This window comes from Caretta caretta, chromosome 16 (genome assembly GCF_965140235.1).
Source record: "Caretta caretta isolate rCarCar2 chromosome 16, rCarCar1.hap1, whole genome shotgun sequence".
Classification (NCBI taxonomy): domain Eukaryota; kingdom Metazoa; phylum Chordata; order Testudines; family Cheloniidae; genus Caretta; species Caretta caretta.
In genome coordinates, this window is record NC_134221.1 from 16962765 (window position 1) to 16990671 (window position 27907).

Below are 27907 nucleotides of genomic sequence, written 5' to 3' on the forward strand. Positions count from 1 at the left end.
TGCAGCTCTCCTTCTGGTGTCCCTGTACTGGAGGGCTGGGGAGAGCTATGCACACATGTGCAGGAATGTGGGTGGCCTTTTGCATGTGAAAGTTCTGCAGCCACTGCTTGTTGTCTCTCTGCGGCTGCTTGGTTGCACCAGCAACCCTTAAATTGTTTTTCACTATGTCCATCAGCAAACTGTCCTTGAAGATATCCTCATATCCTCAGTTACAGTAGTTACGGTGGGTCTGCAAATACAGGTGAACCGTAGGTCCTGTATTTACAACATTCGTGACAATAGTGCAGAGCTTTGCAGGCTCTATGCTTCTGTCAGAGATGGAAGAGACTGCAAAGCACCACATGGGTTTGTGGGGTTTTTAAAAAACAGCATGAAAAATTATGGGATATGGATGGTATTATTGGATGGAAAAAGTTGCATGCTGGGAACTGGACCCCATAGCGCTCAAAGAGCCCTGGGCAAGTCATTCCTATATCACAAAACATTGCAAAAATGTCGCAAAAGTCATTTCATTGGTTGGTGATGCCTGGCACCTTGGGATACCTACCTGCGGTGCACCACGCTTTGCATTGATGCAAGCAGCCAAGTATGCACGTGCCCGAGCTACACACAAATTATGGTGGCTGTATGCCAATGTAACTTGTGTAGATGTGGCTTGAACCTGTCCTCTGAGATTTAATACAGCTCACTCTTGTGTCTCAGTGGAGTTAACGTCTCATTCTCCCCCTAGAACTGGAGCGAGTGGGAGTTTTGCCTGGATAGGCACTGCCAGATTGGTCCCTCAGGAGCTGGGAAATCATCTTGTTTCTTAGCTTTGACACTTTAGACCCGTTTCTCCTCCCCCAAATAGCTTCTTTACTTATTGTTTACTTGGCTGTTAAAACTGGCCCAAAGTTTCTATTCTTGCAGTGCTCTTTGGCTGTAACAAAATTGCAAATGTTGCGCAAAAGCTTTCTCTCTAGTGCTGTTCTTGTAAAAACTCCTGCAGCAACTGATTTCCCCCTCAGCTGCCCCTCTCTGCAGTGGATCAACTCTTCTATTTGTTTAAACTATGTATTCTTCACTTCCGCTCCATGTGATGCCTTGGGCTAAACATTTTAATCACCCCGGGCCAGCCTTTGCTGTTGAGTGTCAATTGCAGTTCGTTCAACATGACCGTCAATTCAATTTTCCTAGCTTTTGCGATGATCCCTCTGGCATTCTGCGGGCCAGCAGCTTTCCAAGAGGTAAGTCTGACCTCCAGAGAGAACAGATTGCAAGAATGCTTTTCCCCCCCTCTCTGTGGAAATAGGACAATGTGCATTCAAATCAAAATGGATTAAGCCCCGCTAATCAAGAAAGTACAGTCATCTTCTCTGGGTGATCATTCTGTACCATACATTTAATGCAAAAGAAAGACATCAACATTAAAATGAATAAATGAAGTTCTGCGCAGGATAGGTGGTGCTGAATAAAGTTTTATTTCCATTTGTTTTTGCTTTGAAAATGTAAAACTGCTATTTTACTTTTTGCAGAAATTTCTTGAGGCATTGGATCCAGAAGACGTTTTTTCTTATTTTGGCACCAATGCAGTCCTTGATGGTATGTAAGCCTTCTTCCTTCTGAATTTTGTAATGTGTCATGTTTGTAAATTTGTTTCTGATACAGTATATTTGATATCAGTAAGCACGCACTATTACTGACATTAGCCCTGATCTGACCTGCAAACACTTATGCTTGTGAGTGACTTTACTCAAACAAGTAGTTTGGTTCAAGTGTGTAAGTGTTTGCAGAATTGGGTATGTTATTTGGAAATCAGATGCAGTAATTCTTTTAGCACTTTTCTGTTTCACTTCTCCTTCTGCTTATTGCTATTGTTTTAGTGCACAATTCATAGAATGAAAGATTCTAAATAACCCTGGAACAGATGCAGATCAGCTGGGTATAAGACTATAGATTATAATGATGATTTTATGTAAGTGTTTTTTTAAAAACATTTCAAGAAAATATAATAATACTTTTAGATTGATAATTCAGGATTAAGATACTGTTTAGATTTAGGCAAGATTCTCAGGGCAGGGACGCTGTACTTACATGTTTGTATAGTGCCTAGCAATAATAATTTTCACTTCTATAATGCTTTACATCTGATGAACTCAAAATACCTTACCTTTTTGTCAGGTAAATTGTTATCCTCATATACAAGTGGGGAAATGGGGGCACAGAGAGGTTACAAGTCTTGACCAAGTTCACACAGCAAGTCAGTTTCAGTACTAATAGGAGAACCTGGATCTCCTCATCACCGGTTCTGTGCTTTAGCTGCAAGGCTATCCTCAGTTTCGGGATTGATAAAAACACAGTGGACCAGAGTTATTGACATAATTAAAGGGAAAAGGCTCTTTGGAGAGTATTGTTTTTCATGGAAGCAGATAGTTATATTTATTTTCCCACGCATCATTATTATTACAGTTAATTATGTGTATAATCCTAGTAATTTGTGGTATTTCTTCCAGTACCGGAATTTGTTATTGCTCAGCCAGCTTGTCCCTGTGAAGAGGACCAAGTTGAACCAAAATCTTGTAAAGGTCAACGCTGCTCCCTTAGGGCCTGGGGAGAACTCTACACCTTTGAATTCCTGGAGGAGCACATCTTTCTTTCCTCTTCCTTCGTGAGCGATCGAAAGCTGAACTCCTCCGTTAGTTTACTAAAGCAATTCCCAGGCACCTGCTTTGCCAGTGGACAACTACTGCACCCTCCAGGGGCTGAATGTAGAGTCACTTACTGCGAAGGGCAGCTGGTGAGTATGCAGCATAGACTTTGAAATCAAAACATTGGCTGCATTTACAACCACTAATGACCAACGATGTTTTGCCATATGCACTTGGCCAGGTGTCTCAGAGTGAAGACCCAGGTGCCTAGAAAGCAAAGTGTCAGATCAGAAATAAGGGGTTAGAGCGAAATTCATTCCTGTGCAGAGGACCAGTGCGAGGACTATGCACTACATAAAAGTTCAACTTTGACCCAGAAAGCGGTGTGAAGAATGCGTGGGGTGGAAGTGGCATTTATGCGGCGCATTGGCCTGGTGCTGGCCCCTCTGCCTAGGGATGAATTTCACCCTGAGCTTGGAATGGAAGAAAAAGCCCTGCCCTGTCGAAAACATAAGGGGATTTACTTTTTATTTATTGATGACTAATTGATGGTGCTGGGTCCAAAGCCCAAAAGTTTGTGTCCAAACTTCCTTCAAGGTCTAAGGGGATTCAGATCTGGTGTTCAGGTTCAGATCAGTTTCGAAGAAGTGAGGTTGAGCTGAGAAGTTCAAATCCAAATTTCCCCCAGAGTCTGAACGGTTTCTGATCCAGTGCTGTGGCTTGGGACCATCTCTCCTATCTAGACAGCACTGTGAAGGCATTTCAGAGAGTCCATAAAAGTCAGAGTCATTGCTCTGAAGAGTCTGCAGTTCAGTACAGTATATGGGGGGTCACAATTCTGCCATGAGAAAATGTGGAAACAGGCAAAGAAATAAATAAGCCGCTCCCCCCTCTCCCCCACTCAAAGGGAGGAAGGTCTCGAAACACTCAATTTTGGTCACCCCAATGCTGCCTCACTGAGCCTCCAGTAGCTTTATTTTTCAGAGCTTTTGGTAACCTGGCAGTTTGGTGTTCATCCAAATCCTTCTGATAACAGGAGATCCCGATGATGTGTGAGGTACTCCATGGCAATGATAATAATTAGCATTGATTTAGTATCCTTATTCTCTGTGTGTATATAAAGTCTGCTGCAGTTTCCACGGTAAACATCTGATGAAGTGAGCTGTAGCTCACGAAAGCTCATGCTCAAATAAATTGGTTAGTCTCTAAGGTGCCACAAGTACTCCTTTTCTTTTTGCGAATACAGACTAACACGGCTGTTCCTCTGAAACCTATCCTTTCCTATGAGGATCTGAAAGTGCTTTATAACATTAATGAAGCACTGCCCTGAGGCAGGTAATAGTAACCCCGTTTTATAGACGAGAAAGCTGACAGGATAACGATTCACCCAGTATTACACAGCAAGTTGGTGGTGAAGTCAGGAACAGAATATAAGGAGCCTAACACCTAGTCCCTCATTCTAACCACTAGACTACACTCCCTCCTAGATCCTAGTAGTATCCTACAGATCACAAATGAACAGGAAGCCTTTGGTTTTGCATCCTCATGCCCCAAACATATTCAGTCTTGCCTGGGTGCAGCACCCATTTGGGAAATCTTGGCGGTAAATCTTGGCAGGAGAGGTGGTCTGTGACTTTCTCTTGGTGGTGAATGCCTCTGGAATAACGTAGGGGTGGGATTTTGCTTTCTTTAGCAAGGGGCCGTCATCGTGAACAAAGAAAAGATTCACATCAGACCTGTAAGAAGCAAACACCTGAATGTGTTGGAAGACCCCAGCCTCCCCACACCCCACATCATCTTCAGAGCTGCAGGGAGAGGGACAAGGACGATAGGAGGTATTGGATTTCTCGGGGCCAAGAGAGGAACTACTGGCTCAATTCTGCCCCCTCTTTTTGCCTGCAGTCAGTGGGGCTGCATGAGTGACAGTGAGGGCAGGACTTGTTGCCGTCACAATGTGTAAATGAGGCTCTCATTGGGGCCTGTGTAGTCCAGGAGCACTGTCTGTGGCTTGGAGAAGAGGCCAAGCTGCATCCTATCACTCTCCTGTCTGCTTTCACCCTTGCTAAAACAACATATAGCCTCAGTAGGGACTCAGGATTTATCTTGGGCGGATAGGCATGGCCTTGTCACTCACCAGTTACTGCCAAACACAAGAGCAAAAAGATATGAACTTCAGCTGAGGATGGGTCAGGACTCAGGGTATGTAGGTGGGATATTTTGTCCATGATAAATTACCAAGGGTGGCAGCAGCAGCTAATAGAAATCAGTGCAGACGGGAATTAGCTCAGTGTCGGGAGGAAGCAATCTTGCGATGTATTGCTCATAAGTGTTCAAAAGGCTGGGATGGACCCACAAGGCTTCCAGGCCTCCTTCCATCCTAACCTCCCTTGTATTTCCTCGTGGTGTTGTAGAACAAAAGTCTCCTCCTCGTCTCTGGAAAAGGGCAGAGGGGAGCATCATGCACCTGGAGCTGCTGGTGGTAGTGGGCCCTGATGTTTATCAGTTCCACACAGAGGACACCGAGAGGTACATCCTTACCAACCTGAACATCGTGAGTGGCTTTCTGTTTGATTTCAGTGCCATGTTTACTGAGCCTATGGCGGCTTGTGTTGGAAGGGACCTCTGGTGGGGTGTCTGGCTAAGCCCATAGCCAAATGTTCTGGAAATGCCTCCACAGAAGTGAGTGGGAGCACCCCTCCCTCGGGTATGTACAGTATACTGGACTGGGGTGCAAAGCACACTTCAGTGTGCAGCCACCTCCTTTGCATGGGCCATTGTACCCTCATCCAGGAAGCTGCAGGCATAAGGGAGGGCATTCACGAACGCTGGGAGTGCAGCTTTAAAGCCCCATTTGGAAAATGTGTCCCTTAATTTCCTTAGTAACTGGTTGGGTGCTGGCTCCAGCATTAGGAGTTTATCCTTCAGTGCCCATTGATTTCAGCAGCCGTATTTCAATTTGAGTTGATCTATCATTTCACTGTGTGGGTTTTAACATTCTATTATTAATTTCCTCAGCGCTACCCACCTTGCTCCAGTCAGGAATGTATCACTGTGTTTTCATGTGGATAGCAGGGGCTGGGGGACTTTGAGGGGTCTTGACATTAATTTTCACACCCTGTGAAATCCCTTGTTCTCGCTCTGCTGGAGGCTTTTAATCCTATTAGTTAAATCTAGTGCACACTGGTGGACAGACTTGTGGCTTACACTGAGTTTAGTTCTCAGATGAATCCTGGTTCTGTTTGTAATGGGCAAATTTCATGCAACTGCCTGTTTCTTTCCCTGGTGATTTGCAGATTTTATAATTGTCCATTATAATTGCCCGATGTGTCACCTTGGAAGTGCATCTGGCTGGTTTGGTGGAAGATCTTATGTGTAGGGAAGCCTTAGTGTCAATGCAGGGCACAGACAGGAGTCACACCGGCATCTTCATTATGAAACTCCATCTGGATCCTGTTTTTCCTTTTACAGGGTGCAGAGCTGCTGAGAGATGCCTCGCTGGGAGCTCAGCTCAGGGTTCACCTGATGAGAATGATGGTCCTGACAGAACCAGAGGTAGAAAATGGAGATTTGTTCACAATCCTTGGAAGGGTCCGTCACAGGCGAGGCTGAGCCCAGCTCCCCTCAGAGGGCTAGCCAGCCTGTGACAGGGCCACTAAAGGGGAAGCATATGAAGATGTGCCTTCTCTTTAGGTGGGTATGAACATCACCACGAACATCAGCTCCTCGCTGGTCAGTGTCTGTGAGTGGAGCAAGAAGGTCAATCCCCAGAATGATTCAGATCCCCAGCATGCCGACCTTGTCCTGTATGTGACCAGGTAACAGAACGCCCCTGAGGGGGATTAGACTGAGGGGAGATTAGAGACATCAGGTCAGGCTGGCAGGGTCAGGCAAACTGCGGCACCTGCTGGACGCGCTTAGATGGGGTAGTAGTAAAATGTGCACCCTTTGGAGAGGGGCCTTACAATTCTCCTTCCATGAGTGGCTTGCTGTGGTGTAGGAAGCCCTCATGCCACTTTGCTTCCCTGGTCTGGAGGGGGGAGGTATTCTGCATGTCTGCACACACCAGCTCCCAGAGCACAGACTGGGCTGAGCGCTCAACAATTCCACTTCCTCAGCTTCAGTGTTAACTGGAATATCCCTCGGGAAGTGGCCAGCCTGGCTGTGGTGAACTCGGCACAATTCCAGCGGCGGCCTGCGTCCCCAAGCAATGTTTGCATGATCACGGGAGGCTCATGTGAGGGCAGAAAAGTCTGGAAGAGGCAGAAACCCAGTGGTTGTTATAGAGAAATTCCCCAGCTTCCGAGATTTCCTCTGACTCACGCATTCCTACAGGCCGCTTGACTCCCAGGCTCACATTATTCTCAACTGACTGTAACTAATGACACCCGCCAAGCTCCCGTTGAATGTAATGGCCTTGTTTAGTTGCTCATCTCTGCACAGAGGGGATTCTGGTATCTCTCTCTCTTGCAGACAGGGTTATATCTGATCAACACGTGCTGGGTAGGGTGGTTCTAGGTACTCAGTGTAAACCTTCATTGAGCATCTCATCCCTGGGGAGATTCACGAATCAAAGTGAAAGGGGGTGGTAAATACCTGGTCAGGTTGAGCTGGGAGAGGCTAAAGACGTTTTCAGTTGACAATGTTCACTGCTAGGGTTTTTAATCCTAATGGATCTGCTCTCACGTTTTCTCCCCGCCTGTCTCACCCGTCCCTAGGTTTGACCTGGAGTTACCCGATGGAAACAAGCAACTGCGCGGAGTCACCCAGCTGGGGGGAGCCTGCTCCTCCTCCTGGAGCTGCGTTATCACTGAGGACACTGGCTTCGACTTGGGAGTCACCATAGCCCACGAGATCGGGCACAGGTCAGAGGGCAAGACCCAAAGAGTTGCCAAGTGTCAGCCAGAGAAAATTGGCCATTGTTTGCAAGCTGAGTTCAGGGAGTGAGCGAGTCACCTCGGGCGGTGCTGGGATTCCCTTAGGTTCAGGACCATCCTTAGGATTTATGGGGCCCTATGCAGTATTATTAAACTGGTGCCCCTATGCCCCACTTGGGGCACAGCCACCACCCCCACCTGTGAACCCCCAGAAGACACACCCCCCCCATTGCTGACACACACCGAGCTTCGTACACAGCAGACGCTGCGGCAGCCCGGGCTGTGAGGCATCGAGGCAGCCAAGGATACTGAGCCGCCCGGCCCGCCTCACAGCGGCAGAGAGTCCCAGTTCCCCACAGAGACCCCCATACCGTCTCCCTCACACAGAATGCGCCGCACTGGCAAATTCGGCTCTGTGAATACGGCCCCTGCCTAAGGAGACTGCAGTGCACGCTGGGTGTGCGGGAGCCGACCCGCTCTTACCTGCTGTCCTGGTGGTGCCCCAAATTTTCAGGTGCCCCACACAGCCGCATATGCTGCGTATGCCTATGGTCAGCCCTGTTCAGGTTGCTTGAAACGCAACTCCGGAGAGACGGAATGGGAACAAGGGGCCCAATCCTGCAAGGTTCTGCGCTCCCTTAACTCCCATCATCTTCAGTGGGAGCTGCGGGCACTCATCATCTCAGGAGGTACTCTGCACAGAGCCGACTCTCTTCTGCACGGACGTCCTCCGTGCTCGGCTCAGTGTGCCACCAGCTGGATTCCAGCCCCTCAGAGGGCTCAGGTCACTCTTGTAATCGATGTGGCGGCGTCTTGGCCCAGAGAATGGTGGTGACTCCCGGTAGCATGGCAGGGCGGGTGACGAGAACAGTGTGCAGTGAGTTACCTATGGGCGGGGGGGGAATAACAAAGGGAAGACTGGCGACGTAGAAAACCACAACAAAACAGAGGCCGAGATTTATAATCCCTGGTCCAAATTCTCGGCTGCTGTAAATTTGTGCAGCTCTGGTGACATCAGTGGGGCTGCGCTCGTTTAGAATTTGGCCTGTTGTTTTTCTTGAGCCATGTCATTCACACCCAAAGGTTTCCATCAGCCTCAGGTATAATGGAGCCGCTTCATCCCCCTTTCCCCAATCCTTTGTCCCTCTGACCTTCTTAACCTGTGTAAACTCTGCAGCCCAGAGACTGTCTTTTCCTAGGTGTGTGGACAGTGCCAAGTGCAAGGGGGTCCTGATCCTGACTGGGGCCTTGAGGCACTAATGTAATGTCAATAAGACCCAGTAAGCACTAGTGCGCGTCAGGAGAAAGCACGCTGTGCTGTGGGGAAAGGGAGGGCCGAGGGAGATGGAATTAGAACAAAATGCAGTGGAAACTTCAATATTAATTAACACTTTGCACTTCCCTCCCATTGCATCTCTCCACATTGGTCTGAGGGTCTGAGAGCACTTTATAAACAATGAATTATGCCTCACAGCACTGCCACATAGCAGGGAAATACTATTGACCCCCTTTTACTAATGGAGAAACTAAGGCACAGAGCAGAGAAGTGACTTAGCCAAGATCACTCATACACTCCCGGAATAGAATGCAGGAGTGGTGACTCCCAGCCCGGGGTTGGAACTGCGTTCTGCTCCTGCAATTTAACACCAGGAGATCAGCTGGATAATATCGGTAACGCCCCCACCCCCTTTTATCTCTTGCGGCAGTTTTGGAATCCATCATGACGGTGAAGGAAACCGGTGCAGTGGGAGTGGCAACATCATGGGTTCCGAGGGCAGCCACAACAGCGTGGACCTGGTCTGGTCGGAGTGCAGCAGAGAGCAGTTCCTTGCCTTTCTCAGGTAGGAGGAACCAGCTGCTCTCCATGCTCATCTGCACATCTGCGTTGGGGAGAGGAGAAAGGCAAGGAACAAGGTGGGGGACTCTTGGAGAGCGAGGTGCTGTTACTCCTCGGGGGTTTGTTGATTTTAGGAATGAACAAGTGGTGAAGAGAGCAGACTTCTCTGAGCCTAGGACAATGCTCACGTTTCCTGGGACACCAATAATGAACTCCCAAGGCCTGTGTTAGCATGTGTGCGTGTCCTTGCTGGCTGTGTGCTGGAAAGCGATGTCTCTTGTGGCTTTCCCAGGACAGGCCAAGCAAGCTGCTTGAACGACCTGCCGGACCTGGAGGGCAGCATCCCCGGGTGGAAGCCTGGCTTGTATTACGGCGCAGACGAGCAGTGTAAAATAGCCTTTGGGAGCGCAGCCACGGCGTGCACCTTTGCCAGGAATGACATTGTAGGTAGAACACTTTCTACCCGCTTGTGCTTCTGGCTGGTAACGGCCACCCCTGAAGTACTGCAGCTGGGACGGGCATGGTGGCGCAGCAGGGCGGTGGGCTGGCATGGAGCGGGGGACAGTATTCATCTGCTAGGGGGCTCTTGGCAGAGAGCAGGCTTATAAAGAATTTGGATCACTTGCCCCTTTTTCAGCCCCTCCTCTCTCTCCTCCACCTCAAGTCTCCTCTTCATTATTATTTAACATTTGCATTGCAATAGTGTCCACGGATCCTGGCCTGGTCAGGGCCATGCTGTGCTAGGTACCGTACAAACACAAAGGGAGAGAGACTCCATGTGGTGAGGAGTTCTCCATTGTCCCTCTCTTGTTCTACTCCATCTCTTTGCTCTCCGGATCCCCTTTGTCCCCTCCCTTGTACAAGACTGTGTGGCTCTAACACACGGACAGTATTGTTAATGCATCTCATTAACAAGAAAACACTAATCCGGCTGCAAACCTCAGCTGCCGTCACCGACCCTCATCCTGTGCCATAACGATTGGCAGTGCCAGTCACTGGAAGCGCCTATAATGCCTGCCACCTGCAGCATGGGCCTCACCTCATTCCACTCAAAATGGAGACGCTAAGGAAATTGCCTAAGCCCTTGGGATTTGGAGGGAGAGAGCAGGTGCTGGCTTCCTGCTAGCAGGAAGCAGGTGGGTGGGTATGGGTAAGGCATGCTTGTCTTCCTGCTGTTCCCCGGTATCTGGTGAGTGCAGAGCACACACAGAGCCATGGCACGGCCTAGGGAAGCCATCTAGCCGTGGTCTGCAGTGTTCCGGCTGGGAGGCGTGGGGGTTCTATGTTGGTGGGACAGGGGTGGGAGCTCAGGTTGAGTAACTGGCACAGCAGCCTCGGGCACAAACTGAATAGCCTGGCTTCCCTGCCCTCCCAGGACATGTGCAGAGTTCTTTCTTGCCACACCCATCGGGCCGACCAGACCAGCTGTACTCGCCTTCTTGTTCCCCTTCTGGATGGGACCGAGTGTGGGATCAACAAGGTAAAGAGTCTCCGGGCGCGGTGAAGATTGGAGGGGGGAGTGGGTGGCTACCAGACACATGGGGTGGCAGGGCGGTGCAGTGAGTGATTGTAGAGCGCATTGGATGGTTGGATGGCGGAGTGGGTGGCTACAGGGCATAGCGGATGGCTGGTACAGTGGGACGAATGAGCTTTCCCATGTAGAGAGCTAAGTTGGAAGAGTGATGGAGAATCCACCACCACTCTTGGTAAATTGCTCCGAGGGTTAATTAACCTCACTGGTAAAAATGAGCACCTTATTTCCTGTCTGAATTTGTCTGGTGTCCTCTTCCAGTCATTGGACTGGGTTATCCCTTTGTCTGCTGGACTGAAGAGCCCGTTATCAAATATGCTGTTGGCACAGGGTATTTTCACTGTTTGTCCCCCATGGGAGGTAGAGTTGGAGGAGAAGATGCCTCGCTCAGCTCCTCCCCTCGCGATTTGGGGTCCAATTTCCTTCACCTCCCCTCCCAGGCAGGGGAGTGACTGAGGCACAAGATACTGTCCCCTTCCAGTTGCATTTCTCCCAGCTGAAGGGGCAGAGCGCCTCCCCCCAGCTCCCTGCAGTCTTAGTTGCAGCATGGCTGTTGCTGATCTCTGGTGTTCTGGGTTCCAGTGGTGCTCCAAGGGACGCTGTAGCTCTCTGGAAGAGCTGAACCCCGGGGCAGCGGTGCATGGGCAGTGGTCCAGCTGGAGCCCCCTCACCGCTTGCTCCCGCAGCTGCGGAGGAGGAGTTATAACGAGAAGACGACTCTGTAACAACCCCAGGTAAAGACCTTCTTCTTTCCCGGCAGCGCCATTGGACGTGCTCGTGGGGCCCTCTGGCTGTTTGCAGGCCCAAAGTATCCGTGCTTCCACTCGTTTACCATGGACGAAAGCTTGTTGATGTTCGAGTTCATTTAAACATGGGCTGGTGTCCTGCGCTGAACCCAGCTTAGGATGTGCTGCGTGTTTTGCCAGTGTAACAAGTTCCTTGTCTCTCTACTGACCATGTGTATCATTCTCAGATCTCATTGCCTTTTCACTGCCCAGGTGTGTCGTTGTCCGGATGAGTCTTTTCAGTGCCTTGATCCCTGTGTCACTCCATTCTTCCTCTTAGCATATGCACAATGTGCCTCAGGTGTCACGTGACCAGGATTCGTCACTGAATTTGGTCTGCTGGTTGGGTCATTAGCTCCCCCGGCTTGGGCCAGGCACTGACTGGGAGCGCGACGTGAACGCTGATCCATGCCCCCCGTCGTTCCATTGATTGGCTGCATCACCGACCCGTGTATTTGTCGTTTCGTTAGCCGGCTCGGTGTGGCTGTCCATGAGCCAGATCTTGGTGCTGCTGCTAGGCACTCCCAGATCCTGTGTATTTGGACGATCAGGATCCTCGGTCTCCTTACTGTGGGGCAGCTCTTCCAGCCTCTCACCTGGCTGCCTGTGGACTCACATGTCTGTTGTTTTCAGGCCTGCTTTCGGGGGTCAGGAGTGCAGGGGAGCAGACGTCCAGGCTGAGATGTGCAATACGCAGGTAGGCTGCCTTCTCTCGCTCTGCAGGCATCACACACATGGCCAAACAATGCACTGTCAGTTATATGCCCTTTTTAACCCTTTAAGAACTCTACCATTCAGGGCCACAGCTTTCAGAGTCGAAACAATTGATTTCCCTGGGAAGGAAACCAAGTATTGGGTATGCAGTCTCCATCTGTGTGACAAGACAGGTATTTGTTCCACTGTCACTGAGGCCAATTACCGACTAATAACTGACCAGCCCCAGCAACGTGTAATAAAGCATCTTATCTGGGACCCCTAGAGAGCCCCCAGGCACTCCAAGGGAGGGGTAATTCCCAGCTCAGGTAGATGGACAGCCGCTAGCTTTGGTTGAGCTAGCATGCAAATAGCCATGATGGTGTGGGCAATGGAATGCGCTAGCCGCTTGAGTACTGGCCTAGGGTCTTGGACGAGATTGGGCAGCCAGCCTGTCCCATTGCCTGTGTCCCCATGGCAACACTGCAGCTATTAGCGTGACAGCTCAATCAACTGTAGTGTGAGTCTGTCTACCCGAGTTGAAGATTACCCCTCTAGCTGCAATGCACATGCCCTGAGTCCTTTCAGTGCAGGACTGTGCTCAACAAGGGCCATGCTTGTATTGCTCACATTTCCCCCAGCGTTTATTTTGGATAAGTAGGAAAGATAACATCATCTGCAAACCGTCTATCTCCCATTCCTAACCCATCTCCTCCTCCCCAAATTCTCCTGCAACTTCACTTTAATGGGATAGTCTTCTTCATTTGCTGTTATTCTATTTGTCAGCTGCTGCTTTTCACCCCAGAGGTGGTTGCACTTAGGTAGTGGGTGAAGTGGTTCCTGGGATTCTGCTCTTATTGTATTCCATTTCACTTTCTTTGCATAATAATCTTCCTCTTCCATAGGCCTGTTTGAGCTCCCAGTTGGAGTTTATGGCTGAACAGTGCGCAGCGACAAATGTAAAGCCGCTGTATCTCATTCCAGAAGTCCCATCTTTTTATAAGTGGACGTCGGCTACTGGTTATGCCAAAGGTAAAGGGGGGAGGGAGAGAGAGAGAGACAGCAGTTCCTTTGGGAAAGAGACCCCGTAGTGTGACCTCGAGTCCTGACCTTAATGGCAAATCAAATGGCATCTTTACTGGTGGTTACAGCCTTTCCTGACAATTCCTTTTACCTTCTTCCCATAATGTATCTGACTCTCTTGTGCCTTTTTGCTTGAGTAACTCTGCCTTTCTCCCCATGTCTGTCTCCCCCAGGGGATACCCTGTGCAAACACATGTGCAAGGCAGAGGAGAAGAATTTCATGGTGAGCCGCGGGGTCAGTTTCACAGATGGAACCAGGTGTGAGCAGAGCAACCACAGAGCCAAAGGGGCTTTCGATCTGTGCGTGATGGGCAGCTGCAGGGTAAGGATTTTCCTCTCTGCAAGTGGATGGTGGATCCAGGCCAAACTTCAGACATGGGATCTAAATGGTCTCAAAGGAGCCACCTCCTTGAGGGTAGGAACAAGCAAACTGTGACCCAAACTTTTGAGGCTGGCTCTTCTATAAGAACAGGATTTGTTAGGACTGTTTAGACTTTTGGACTAACTAACTGGGCATCCCGCTTGTGCATCCAATACCAACTCTCCCCAGCTAGTCCATCCTGCCGATTATACAGTACGGTACATGTGTGTGTAATTCCTTCCTGAACAGTGCAGCAATCAGTTTATACCTTGAAGCATGAGAGTGAAACAACCTTGTCATCAATTCAGCTTGCATAGCTGTATATGTTGTTAGGGTAACTGGGCAGACCTGGACAGACCTAACTCTCCTCCAGGAGAGATTTGCTCAGAGTCAGACAGTGGGTCAGTGGCAAAATGAGGACTAGAATTTAAGAATCCTGACTCTAAATGCCATGCTGTAACCACCATCCGTGCTTGCTTCCTCTGCCCATGAGTGTCCATGCCCACGTGGGTTCCTCTGCCCATGAGTGTTCGTGCCCACGTGGGTTACAAAGAGAAAAGGTAGCTTAAAGAGCGTAACACAGGAAATGCCACTTTGATCACTTCAGGTTCTTCCCAGAATAAGCCGGTCTTGTGGCTCTGCCCTTTGCTCAGGTGTTCGGCTGTGACGGCAGGATGGACTCTGGGATGGTGATGGACTCCTGCATGGTGTGTGGGGGAGACAACGCCACGTGCACCAGAGTGAGCGGCTCTTACACAGAAGGAAAAGCCAAAGGTCTGCAAGCCTCAGCCCTGCTCTCCACATCAGGGTCTATCTCGGTTGCCAGATGCCCCCAAAACAGATGCAGAGCTCTGTACTGTCCCTATGCAGCTTCTTGGGTGTGGTTTTGCTTGTTTCGGTTTTGTGTGGAATCTGCTGGTGGAGACTGTCAGAGATGGAAACGGATGAGATTAATGCTCAGTGCAGCTCGAGAGCTAGTTGCAGCCTGGATTCCCTGCCAAGCCATTCGCAATGTGGCTTCCCTGTTTGCCACGGGCAGGGATCCTGAACTCTGGCCTCGGGGGAAGAGCTCAGCCTAGCTGAGTTCTGTAAAACAGGGGGGCTGCGAGCTTTTTCAAATTCTGCCTGAGCAGTAAAATGTTGATCTGCCCAAGCTTGCCCCTGCCATCACTCTCACGTAGATTTCTCTGGAGGGTATTTTAAAAAATTGAAAGTGAGCGGAGGGCTTTGGTAGCTAGAGCGGAGGATGCTGAGGCCATGTTCCCAGGTCTGCCACTGATTCAGTTAAGTTCTCTTAACTGTCCCGTATTCGTCCCGGGGTGACTCTGAAGTCAGTGGAGTGACACTGGGGGGAATTTAGTTCTCTGTGCCTCCGCCTGTCCTTCCGTAGCATGGCGATATAATACCTACCGTGTAGGGGAGTTTAGAGGGTTAATTACTGTCTGTAAAGTCTTTTGAGATCCTCGGAAGGTGTACTGTGAGGGCAAGGACTGTAATAACAAATCCCCCACTCCTTAGAGAAGGTGCTAAAGTGAAAGTGACCACATCTTCTCTGTGTTCATTCCCCAGAGTATGTTACGTTTCTAGCCCTGCCTCACAAGGCCACCCTCGTCTACGTTACCAATCGCAAACCTCTCTTCACACATTTGGGTGAGTATAATGGAAAGGCTCCTGGGCCGGTTTGGTTTCTGTGCCCCCAAACACCCAGGCAGTCTCGAGAAAAGGCAGACTGGGGGGGAAGCGTCCTGGCAGTGGGGTACTCTCTGTAGAGAAGGAGGGGAAGCTCTATTGCTTGGGATGTTTAAAATAGACTGGACAAGTCACTAGTGGATACATAGAAGGAAGCCATTGTCTCTAGCTGATTCTGTGAACACATAGTACCCCTCTGCCCTGACTACCATTGTTGGTTCTCTAGCTGTGAAGGTCCAAGGTCGGTATGTGGTGGCTGGGAAGGAGAGAATCTCCTTGAACATCACCTATCCATCAGTAATAGAGGACAGCCAGATCAAATACAGGGTGTTACTTACTGAGGACAACCTGCCAAGCCTGGAGGAAGTCCATGTCGATGGACCAACCCAAGAGGACATTGAGATTCAGGTAGCTTGGTAGGGCTGGAAAGGGGATAGCCAGAACTGGCTTGGGGCTGCGTGGCTCAGGGCTAAGACCTGCAAGGCAGAGTCTGGTGGTGGTTGAGGCTCTACTGATTCCCCCCATGGCAGCAGAAATTGAGCTCCGTGCTGGTAATGGTCTCCTTATCCTTGGAAACGGTTGAGCACATGTTCCCTGTGGGTTTTCTGTAGACTTATGTGAAGGTTGGATGCGGGGGGAAAAAGGAGAAAACAGCGGAATCCTGATAGCAAATCTCTCTTGTGATACAAGAGATCGGTTTCCTTCCCAGAAACAAACCTGGTGGAAGTACAAGGCTGTTTCTCCAATTAAGCAGTTCCCATCGTTCATTACCGAAGTTCGTGCTCTAGTGGCAGATACACACATGCTAAGGCAAAGCCATCCAGGCGAGGGATGTCCCTATCAGGACGTGAATTCAGATTTGGGTTTTGGTTCTTATGGCAGACTTAATCTGAGTTTGAATGATTGGAAGTGATAAACAGACCCAGTGTTAACTTGAACTGTTTACAAAGAGCATTGGCTTTAGTCTCTAGTCAGTGCCCAGCGGATGGGTGTTTTTTAAAAGAACTTTTATTAGGGAATACTAATCAACCCTCCAGCATGCTGATTGGCTGACAGAAATTCCACAGACATTGGTACAACCAGGTGTTTGTTAGAGGTGAGTATGACCCCAGCTAGTGGAGTGTTTGGAATCCACATCCAGATCTTGCACCGTGGTTCCATCTTTGCTCTCCATGTGCTCAGACCCAGTCCTCTGACTTGATCTGCATATGCAGCACCATACTGACCTGGGCTAAGCTCTAGATTTATAACTCTTCTCCTTCCCCAGGTTTATAGGAAGTATGGGAAGGAATATGGAGATGTCACCAACCCAGACATCACCTTCAGGTACTTTATACCAAAGGAGAAACAGACACATGTGTGGATTCCTCAGTTCAGGACCTGCTCGGTGAGCTGTGGGGAAGGTGAGGCAGATGTGAGAACCAATGGTTAATTGGGGGAAGCTGCTCAGGCTTGTAGGTTGACTGGCTGCTATCCACCTAAGTCCTCAAACCTTCTGGACTCACTTTGCTTATTGAAAGAAATACGGCTTGGTATCAGTTTCATAAATTTTATTAAAACTTACTAAACAAACTGAAATTTTAAAAAGTGACCAAATCTAAGCTGTTATTACTAATATTAAATTAAGCTAAGAATAAAGCAGTACAGCTATCAAATCATGATCAACATCAACAAGCTAGACGCCACAATGAATTGGAATTAAATCCTCAGGTTAATACTCAACATAACCAATCCTTATACACTCCAAAGAGGATTCTCAGAAGGGGGCTGTGCATTTGGTTATAAACCCTAGCTAAAGAATTTGGTCAAAGTCAATCAAGTCTATGATTTAGAGCTAGTTAAGTGCTAATACTGAAACCAAATTATTACCTAATGACTGATCTGGAGCTGGATGAATTTTTTTGCCCAAAACGTATTTTCTTTCTGTTTTGGAACTGGGCTAACAGTTGAACAGCTGATCTTTTAGAACCTTCATCTTGCTTGAGAAAAAGTTACTTTAAAATCTTTCAAGATGAAACCCATGTAAGAAATACAGTTTTTTAAAGTTTATATAAGGGCTGTATTCCCATATTTGTTCTTTCTGTGACACATCTGGGGATTCACTTCTGTCTTGTTGGACAGAGGGAGCTCATAGTTTCTTCCTGTAAGAGCAAAGACCAGCCCGTAAGTCAGCCTAGAATTTCCTTTCCCTTTTTCAGCTGAGAACCTCTGCAATGGCAGTTCTAATATTTTACTGAACTTTCGTTCCCAGGGGTGCTACTGGTCAATCACTCCTGCTTTGATCAGACCAGGAATGAAATAACAGATGATCAGCAGTGCTCGGAGACTCCACAGCCCCCTTCAAGGCAGGAGCCCTGTGCCATGGCGCCATGCCCAGGCAGGTGAGTATTCCTGAATGGCCTTTTCCACCACTAAGCTAAAGTCTCTTATCACTAGAGATGGGCATAGCTGGCTCTTGTCCTTTCACAGTTGGGTGGCAGGGGACTTCGGCCCCTGCAGTGCCACATGTGGGGGTGGAACGATGGAGCGGCTGGTTCGCTGTATGAAGAGAGAAGGGGGCTTGATCCTGACTCTTCCTGATTCCAAATGCATGGATGCTCCCAAACCTGCCTCCACCGAGGCATGTAGCACTGAGCCGTGTCCCATAAGGTAATTCAGAGGCCCCCTAAATATGTGTGGGGGGGAATAAATAATTGACTCTTTCTCCCCTTGTTTTGTGTGACAGTCCCGTAGTCAGGGGGGTTATTGCATGTTCTTCATTCTTGAGGGCACCTTGTTCGTGCCCGGGCTATGTAACCATTTCTGTTACTGTGCCCTTCACGGTGACTTCTGCTGGGGCCACAATTCTTCAAGCTGGGAGTGTGCGGACTCAGCCATGAGGAGATCTTTGTCTCTCCTTTCCAATCACGGAGACCAAGTGTTCTCCCCAGAGGCCCAGCTCTTAATCGGGAGAAGGTCTAAGTATTGTCTAGGCTGGAGTAGGGGACAGGGAGCCAGAACGCCTGGGTTCTTTATCAGCTCAGCCACGACTTGCTGTTTGACCTCTTGAACATATCACGTCACCCGTCTGTGACTCATATGTGGAATGGGAGTAGTAATCCCTACCTACTGAAGGTGGTGTGAGGGTCAGCTGATTAAGGTTTACAAAGTGCTTTGAGATCCTTGGGTGGTGCTGTTATTTCCCATATAGATGGAAGGAATCTGAGCCGGGCAAATGCTCTGCCATCTGTGGGGCTGGAGTCACCCAGCAGAACGTGACCTGTGTACAGATTCTTGATGGACTGGAGACCACAGTAGACGACAGCCTGTGCTTGGCGGAAGAGAAACCTCTAGCTTTTGTGCCATGTGTGGTTAATATCTGTCCTCTAGGCTGGAACACAGTGAGTACACTGGCTTGGCTAATGGGGAACCTCACACACTGGCCCGTGGGGGATCCCAGGCTGGAGGTTGAGAGGGTGTTATGCACATAGGACAGCTTATTAGTCCAGAGTCCCTTGTAGTCACTGCAGGAAGCCTTGCTCACCTTAGATAATGCTGCCAGGTTCATCAGACTTTGGTGGGGGTGATTTAATTCTGGCAGGGGCCAGCTAAACCACCTTGGGCATCATCCCACCCACTTTCCTTCCCACGCAGCTATATTGCTCCAAGCAAAGCATAGGCTGAAATGCTTTAGCATTTATCACAGAGAGCCATCGCCTCATGAAATCACCTCCCATAAAGAAACCTGCGGTGCTGTCTGTCAGAGGGACCCTGGCATTCGCAAACAGACTGCGGGATGAAACTGGAAAATGGAGGGGGAATTGACTGGCTCTGGGGATTGTTAATGGGGTGTAGAGACTGTCCCCTGCAGGCCACTGGTTCTAAGCCAGCCCAGATCAGGCGTGACTGAAAGTCATGACTATCTAAGGTAGGCCAACGGTCTGGAGACAATGTGTCCATGTCAGAGAACCACCCCCACAGTGCCCAAGAGGTGCCCATCCAGGCAATCTCAGCCAAGGGGCCAGAAGTCAGAAGGGGCTCTCTCCACAGGGCTCAGCCTTATTGGTGGGGCCCTGTGAGGGAAACTTCCCTTGAGTGTGCTGTGCTGCTACAACTGTGTGGGGTAAACGCAGGGTTCGGCCTCCAGGGCTTTCGGGGGCCTTTTGTCAGCACTAAAGTCTACAGACCAGTGTCCCACTAAAACAGGTAAAAGGAAATTCTCAAATCTGTCCCCTTTCAGTCAAAGACATAGGTGCCAATGCTCTGACTCCACCCCTGCCCCGTCCCCATTCCAATCCCTTCCCCAAAGTCCCCGCCCCCTCTCTGCCCCATTGGACTCCTTCACCAAAGCCCCGCCCCGGCCCTGTCTCCTCCCTTGAGTGTGCTGCGTTTCCACTCCTCCCCCTCCCTCCCACAGCTTGTTAAGCCACAAAACAGCTGTTTTGCGGCAGCAAGCGCTGGGAGGAGAAGAGGAGACGCGGCGCGCTCAGGGGAGAAGGCAGAGGCAGAGGGGAGGTGAGCTGGGGCGGGGAGCTTGGTTGCTGGTGGGTGCAATTTTCCAGCCCTGGAGCATCCACAGAGTCGGCACCTATGGTCACAGAGGGAGATTCTTGTGGGGGCTCAGATGCACAGCTTGCATCACTGAAGGGGAGTCCTCGGGGTATACCAGTTTGGAATCTGTCAGAGAGCCCTGTGACACGACTGAAAAGACTCCCTTGGTTCCAGTGGGCTTGGCTCAGGCCCTGGGCGAGCAGCAGCTGCCAAATACTTGTTGTTTTTTGCTGCTGTGTTGGAAGCAGGACAATTCGCCCTCACGGGAAGAGCTGGTGCCATTTGGGAGTCTCCAGAAGGAAAATCGCTTGGTGCATGTCTGGAGCCCTCTCCTTGGCGAATGCACCGTGACCTGTGGTGGAGGTGAGATGCTTGTGACGCTGCACGGAAACGTTCTTTGTTCTGGGGATGAACTCGGCAGCCTCGTGCATTCGTGCAATTAATCTTTCACCGCTGAGGAGCGGGGTGCATGTGTAGTTGTGGTCACAAGTACACAGAGTCTGGAAGAGTTAGGGGGCTTGGAACAAGGATGCAGAGCCTTCCCCTGTAACGTTCCTGGTTTGAATCCAGAGTAGGCTGGTACTAATACAAGGTTCCAGGAGCTTGGGCGGAGCTTGCTTGATCGATAAACAGCACTGAGCTCCAGCATAAGGCTGCTGCTCTCATAAATGATCTTGTTTCAACAGCTGCGTCCATGCCATGCTATCAGACTGTCTCCCCTTCCCTTCTAGGTGTGGCCCAGCTTCGCTATGTGTGTGTGGCTTTCAAGACCAAAGAAGAAACCCAAGAGAAACATTGTAATCAAGTGCCAAGGCCAGCGAGCAGGCTGGAAAGCTGCAATCCCATGCTGTGCCCGCCAAGGTACGAGACAGGTCTCTTTTCACTGTCAGCCTCCAGTGACGGGGTGGTGTGATGGGATCAGTTGTTTCCCGCAGGGGAAATGTTGTGTGGGTCCTGGTACAGATGTTCTCTCCATTCTTGTCCCCCGCAGTTGGGAGGTGAAGGAGCTGGCTGCATGCCCAGTGAGCTGTGGAGGAGGGAGAATACCACTCTCTCTTCGCTGTGTAAGACAAGAAGGAAATACAACCCGTCCTCTTCCTCATTCCAAATGTGGTAGGATGCCCAGGCCAGCCAGCACCAAGGAGTGTGGCACTGATCTGTGCCCAGCAAGGTAACTGCTTGTCGCTTTAGGGCCTGGGTATAACTGAGTGAAGCCCTTGAATGCTTATGTGCCATGGGAAATCTTAGCCCAATACCCCTGATACCTCACTACCTCAGAGTGGGGTAGGAGCCCCGTTTTAACAAATATGGGTTGCAAACGTGGACACCACAATTACCACCTAAATTGTGCTTAGACGTTCCAGTACCCCAGGTGTCTACCATGTGAACTAAAGGACAATCAGCTGTACTTCTTAAATAGGGCTGATAGTCTCTGCAGGCAAATCTCTCAAATAAGCCCGGTAAGAAAAGCTTTGGATCTTGTGCTTTGGAGGTTGGACCCAAACTCCACCTTAGTTCACTGATGGCCGGGGAATGGCTTGCTGAGGGTTGGAGTCACTCATTGATGGCTGTGTTGTTCCCAGGTGGCATTACAAAATGGACTCGTGCAGCGTAAGCTGCGGAGGAGGTGTGGTGCGCAGGGTCCTGTACTGTGCGAGGGAGACAGGGGACAAGGTGGAAGAGATTGTATCAGACGCACAGTGTCATGGTTTGCCTCGCCCAGAGGAGCAGGAGCTGTGTAATCTGGAGCCGTGCCCGCCAAGGTCATTATAATCACATTCACCAAGACCGCATGTGCCTGCGGAGAGTGTGTGTCTTTAAAAGTTCCATGGACTCAACCCAGGGTGGTTGGGGAACCAGGTTACAGAGGGGACCTCTGGATTGTCACTCTCCAGAAGCTGGAGACAAAGTGCTTTGTGTTCTAGAGGAAGGGTGAAGGGTGCTCACTGTCCAGTCACTTCTGACCTTGTAACTTCAGGATGGAGATGCATGGCAAGGTGGTAGCGGAAGCATGCTCAGGACAGGCTGGCTAGGAGGGTGTGTGGCTTCGTTTTTGATGTTTCCGGAGGCTGTTTACTGGGCTGAAATAACACAAGAGTTGGTGTGTTCAGGATATGTCAGTTCCAGGGGGGTGGAAATATCACGAGAAGACCAGATCTTGACTCATTTCAGCCCGTACATGTCTCCCCAAGGGCGGGGAGGGGGGCGCGGGGGAAAGGGCTTGTGATGCATGTACTGTGAACCCCCATGCAAATATTGAGCTCATGGGGTTTCGGCAAAACCCAAAGATGCTGCTCTACAGCTTTCAGAGGACCCACTTCTACACCAGCCTCAGATACTCTAACCTCGCCACAGGGACTGACTCTGTTCCAGATATGGATTGGAGCCACAGTAAGTTGGGATGATCCCAGGCTGCAGTGTGCGTGTTGCTCAGGAAGGGAGTCTACAGATGGCTGGGGAAGTGGGAAGATGAGGAAGTCTCAGTATGTGCTTTTTAGCAGGGGCTGGTGAGAGGAGAGGTATCAGTCCTCACTGAATTTTCTCCTTCCCTTCGGATCAGATGGAAAGTAGCAGCAACTGGTTCGTGTTCCTCCTCTTGTGGGCTTGGCATAGCCACGCAATTGATCACCTGTGTCCAGCTCCGCCAAGGCCTAGAGACCGAGCTGGAAGAGAGTTTGTGTCCGGAGGCAGAGAAACCCCTCTCCAGCATCCCCTGTATCATCAGAATGTGCTCCTATGAGTGGGGTTTCAGTGAATGGACAGAGGTACCTGCTACCCTTCTAACGCAGCGCTAGGTGCAGAAGCTGTGTAGCCCACTGGCTTCATAGCAAATCCCAGGACTATAGGAGAAATAACTCCTCTCTTGCACACTGCATGGTGTTAGCATCCATCAAAATGCCAACCTGTTCCTAGGGATGTCATTCATCTTTCCTTCCGCTCTCCGTCCCTGAGCAGGGTATCTGTGCAGCCCCCAAGTTGTTAGACTTCTGCTCTTTGGCTGCTGTTTAAAAATTGCCTTTGCATGTTTTGGGGTGATGTGCTCCATGCAAGTCTTTTCTGAACTTTGCTCAAACCTTCCCCTGTCAGATCAGACACCCACATAATCACTATTGTGCATGCATATTGGTACATCTGTGGGTCTCAGGGTTCTTCAGTAAGGTGGCTCAGCACTATAATCTCCATTTCACAGCTGGGGAAACTCAAGGGCATAGAGGTTAAATGCGTTGGCCAATATCAGTGGAACGGCTGAGACTATAACCCAGGTCTTCCTACTCCCTGACCTGCACTTTAGCCATTGAACCTCCTTCCCCCTGCATAGAACCCTGACTGTGGATTTATAAAGGCCTCTGGGTTTCTTCCACTGCAGTGCTCGGCGTCGTGTGGGAACGGCATTCAGATGCGGCAGGATTTCTGCCTCAATCCGAAAACCCATGAGCACGTGAACCCCGTCTTCTGCATGCGCTCCCCCAAGCCCATCACGGTGCGTGGCTGCTCTGCCGGCCCCTGTCCTGAGCAGCCTGTGGTGGATGGATCCTCGGTATCAGAACACCAGATACCAACTTCAGCTACGAACCCGATAACGACAGCAGCCACCACTTATTCCGAGAGGCCAGAATACAAAGCCCTGGATCGTCCTCCAACCAGGGTGCTGGCTCCTTCACCCAAACGCCCCGAGGAGCTTTCAGCGGGGGAGGAGGACACTGCTGAAGAGTACAGTTAGGTGGTGATTACATAGGGTGATGTCCTTCGCCAATACTCCGGCCAGGAGTCTGAGAGTCCTCCCGCACTTATGACAGGTTTCAGAGTAACAGCCGTGTTAGTCTGTATTCACAAAAAGAAAAGGAGGACTTGTGGCACCTTAGAGACTAACCAATTTATTTGAGCATAAGCTTTCGTGAGCTACAGCTCACTTCATCGGATGCATACTTTGGAAAGTGTAGAAGATCTTATTATATACACACAAAGCATGAAAAAATGTGGGTGGGAGGAGGTATTTTTTCATGCTTTTTGTGTATATAATAAGATCTTCTACACTTTCCACAGTATGCATCCGATGAAGTGAGCTGTAGCTCACGAAAGCTTATGCTCAAATAAATTGGTTAGTCTCTAAGGTGCCACAAGTACTCCTTTTCTCCCGCACTTAGGCAGTACTCCGGCAGGGAGCATGGAAGCACTCCAGTAGGAAATTTGTCTGGGTCAAGACTTCGGATTCCAGGCTCATGATCATTTAAAATCAAATGAAATTCATTGCAGAGCCTAATTCCGGCCCACAGCAAGTTCAGATCCAGGGCAGCTCCCTTCCAGCTCAGGAGGATGAAAGCCCCAAGCGGGTACAGCACATTGGTATGGCTAGGCAAGCTCCGCTCAGAGTTCCCCTGCTCTGCTTTGCTGTGAAGAGCATCTCGCTTGGAGCTGTGTGGAACATTCATAGCACAGGCCAGAAGCCCCCAGCACGCACGATTCAGGTTTGCTGCAGACTCAGAAGTTGGAGCGGATTCACTGAAAGTCTTGCTGTGAGTCACGCCTTCCAGGTGTGTCATGGGCTACCCATCAGAAGAGAGTTACGAGCAACAATTCTCTTCCCAGGGCCTCCCGCATTCTTTGGATTGCAAGCACCTCAGGCCAACAACTGTCTTACTGTGTGTCTTGTACAGAGGTCAAGCACGCTGTTGGCACATGTTCAGGAGCAGTGATCACAGTCTGTGCTCCAAGGAGCTTGCAGACAGGACGGCGCACATGCCGCGATGTAGAGGGAGTGGTTTCAGTGGGTGTACGTTCCTCCTGCTGCCCTTACTTATCCACGATGTCTGTGCTTTTGGTTTTATTGTGCAGGTGTCTGTGGGAGGCTCTTCCTCAACTCCACCGGGGTCATCAACATGACTGGCCTGCAAGTCAGTGACTGCACGGTTTCCATTGGACGCCCCTTGGGGGAAGTGGTAACAGTCCAGGTGCTGGAGAGCTCCCTAAACTGCAGTGCAGGTATGTTCCAGAGCCTGCAGAGCTCATCCATGGCAGGGGACTTTCAGAAACCTGCGCCTGCCTCCTCGTTGTTACTTCTGTGTAAACTTTTGCTGGTAGTCCACAATTCTAATCTTGCTCCTTAAAATATCCTTGTGGTTTCATTTTGATACCCGATTATTCTTCGCTTCTTTTCTTGAACTGTTATGTAGCACTGTTGTGTGCTGTTAAACAGCTGCTGTGTTCCATGCCAGAGGTGCTGCATTTTATTGATGGGTGACGTGGTCGGAAAGCAATTTCTTAGATCTGTGAAGTAGACGCCTATCTGTTGTATCCGACTGTGATGTCACGACAGAGTGTGTGTTCTCATGTAGTTGTATAGTTTAATAATCCATGAGGTGCAAGCTTGCAAACAGATGTCACATGGGAATGTGCAGGCTCCTGCTGAGGCCTTGGCGTGACTCTTGGCCCTTTTCCAGTCAGTTTTTTGCATCTGTCTTCCTCAGAGGGTTTACATCTTTGATTGACAGTTGCTGTCCATTAAGGTCTGTCCTTGGCTGTGTCTTCAGAGTTATCACTAGTTATGCCCCAGAAGGTCAGACTCTGATTAAGGGAGTCTTTGAAGTGTTTTCATTGACCATCCCTCCTGCACTTTCTGAATTTCAGCTCACCATAGAAAACTTTTTTTCGGGAGTCTATCATTGCCCACTCCGACAGCATGACCTCTCTTTCTAAGCTTTGTTTTGGTGATCATTGCCTCAACGCTAGTTGGTTTTCCTTTTTTCATGGATGTTAACCTTTGAGACTTTCCCTGTAAAAATACTTTGTGGTAAAAGGGTCCTTTATCACTATTTAATTTTATTACAGGGGATATAGTGCTGTTTTCTGGACGGAGGATGTGGTGGACAGGCTGTAAGAAGCTGACGGTGTCATCCGTAAACTCCAGGACCAACACATTGATGGTGAGGCAGCGCCTCCTGCTGCCAGGGAATGGTGTAGTTCTTCAGTACAACAGCAAAGCAGCGGCAAAAAAATATCACCAAGGTACTTTGCTGAACTCTTCACTGGGGCTTTTGGGCAGGGGCAGGGAAAGCAAGGCCCACTGAGTTTCACTGTGCAGTTCATGGCTGCCCATGGAGACCCAAGGGCCCAGAGATGTTGCTCCTTCACCAGGGGCCCATAAGGCCTCTCAGTTGTCTCCATTGGCTGCCCTTCCATATTGAAGATGGGTCCCTGCAAGATGCTTGCACATGCTTTGAGATCCCCGTCTGGAGTGCACTGGGGAAATTTGCTGGACACATGCTTTATTTTGTATGGACATACCCAACACAGTTTGCTTTCTCTCCTACCCCACTTCCCCATCCCAGACTGTGATGTGCAGCTGTTTGGACCCTGGGGTGAAATAGTGAATCCCAGACAGTTGCCAGACCCAAAACAACGAGTGGCATGTCGGACCTTTATCAACGTGGCTCCACGGTATCGCATAGCCATCCATGCCCTGTACATGGACCTGGGGACTGAAAACAATCAAACACACTCCAGTTACATCTCGGTGAGACATCAGCCTGGGGTGGGGCGCCTGTAGGACATGCTTTTCCCCTCATAGGCCCTGAGAAGTTTGCTTCTACATTCGAGGTTCAAAGCACCCTGGAAATCATATAGGGCCAGATTCTGATCTCAGTTACACCAGTGTAGATCTGGAGTGACCCCACTGAAGTCACTGGGACTCTGCCCCCAACTTTTGTGACTTCCCATTCTGTGAGTACCAGGTCCCCTGAACTATTGATGCGCTTCCCTAATGGGTCCTGGCATAGCAACAACAGTGCTCTTGTTTGAAAGAGGCAGACTGCTATGCGATTGTGATTCATTCCTTTCTTTGTTCAGATACGCGATGTGAGTGCCATGAAGACAACAGTGTTTCATGGGAAACAGATGTTCTTCTGGGAATCGACGGGTAGCCGGGCTGAAATTGAATTTCATGAAGGCTTTACAGAAGATCGTGTCAGTTTCCGAGCAGTGTACTGGGTCAGAGAGCCCAGATAAATGGAAACAAGGGGCACCGCAGACAGGGAGGCAGTGGATCAATTAGAGTCAGGACACCCAGCTCTGCCACTGATTCACCGTTTGACCTTGGGCAAGTCATTTAACCTCTCTGCCGCAGTTTCCCCATCTGTTTAATTGGAATAACAATACCTGTCTCCTTCACAGGGCTGATCAGTTAATATTTGTAAAGCATGTGGAGATGCTCAAGTGAAAGGCATTATATAGATGTCAAATATTATAATTCTCTTAAAAGCTTTTTCCTGTCTCTCCCAACTAGCACTGAGACTACTTAGCTGCCTGAAACGAATGACTTGGAGACTGAAGCCCAAGTCATGACTGTGATTTAATGTCATCTTGTTAGAAGGGTCTCGTCTGCCACAGGGCCTCAGCATCCACTGATGAAGATGTAGATTAGAGCAGTTAGTAAAAGTCAGCAGCTTAACCCTTTAGCATTTTCCCTTTTGGCCAATGATACGAATGTGTGTCACAGGCGGAGAAGCCATTCGGAATTGATGGACCTGTTACTCCTTTACACTCTGGCAGTGTACAAGGACCCTAACGTTTACAGCCACTTTACTGTCCGAATGGTGGAAAGGGGCCTTATGCATAAATGAGAACAGGGCACTACATGTCCTCTAGCAATAATAGTATTTCCCAATAATTAGGTAGAGAACTTGTCCTGCTAATGATGAATTTGGTGCCACAATATACTCTGGCCAAGAGTTCCACAGGGTAACTGTGCGTTGTGTGAAGAAATTCTTCCTTTTGTTTTAAACCTGCTGCCTGTTAATTACGTTTGGTGACCCCTGGTTTTTGTGTTATGAGAAGTAGTAAACAACACTTCCTTATTTACTTTCTCCACACCAGTCATGATTTTATAGACCTCTGTCATATC

At 49.5% G+C, this 27907-nt stretch overlaps 1 protein-coding gene across 3 annotated transcripts; it reads left to right on the plus strand.

Annotated features, from left to right (window-relative positions):
• Positions 1-613: 613 nt before the first annotated feature.
• ADAMTS13 (ADAM metallopeptidase with thrombospondin type 1 motif 13) lies at positions 614-27860 on the plus strand. Of its 3 annotated transcripts, none has more exons than XM_048823260.2 (32): positions 614-1226; positions 1515-1581; positions 2493-2776; positions 4321-4462; positions 5039-5178; positions 6096-6179; positions 6318-6442; positions 7343-7489; positions 9208-9342; positions 9631-9781; positions 10714-10818; positions 11452-11603; positions 12288-12351; positions 13253-13379; positions 13604-13752; positions 14445-14565; positions 15361-15441; positions 15707-15888; positions 16748-16883; positions 17732-17861; positions 17950-18129; positions 18671-18860; positions 20256-20373; positions 20742-20871; positions 21002-21181; positions 21594-21773; positions 22571-22775; positions 23378-23726; positions 24844-24990; positions 25837-26013; positions 26337-26521; positions 26854-27860. In XM_048823260.2, exons 1-32 carry the CDS (start codon positions 1152-1154, stop codon positions 27010-27012), a joined length of 4797 nt encoding a protein of 1598 aa, XP_048679217.2. In that variant the 5' UTR covers positions 614-1151; the 3' UTR covers positions 27013-27860. The 3 variants fall into 3 exon arrangements, with proteins under 3 accessions (XP_048679217.2, XP_048679218.2, XP_048679219.2); XM_048823261.2 differs by having other exon boundaries at positions 20259-20373; XM_048823262.2 differs by lacking the exon at positions 17950-18129.
• The last annotated feature ends 47 nt before the right edge of the window (positions 27861-27907 follow it).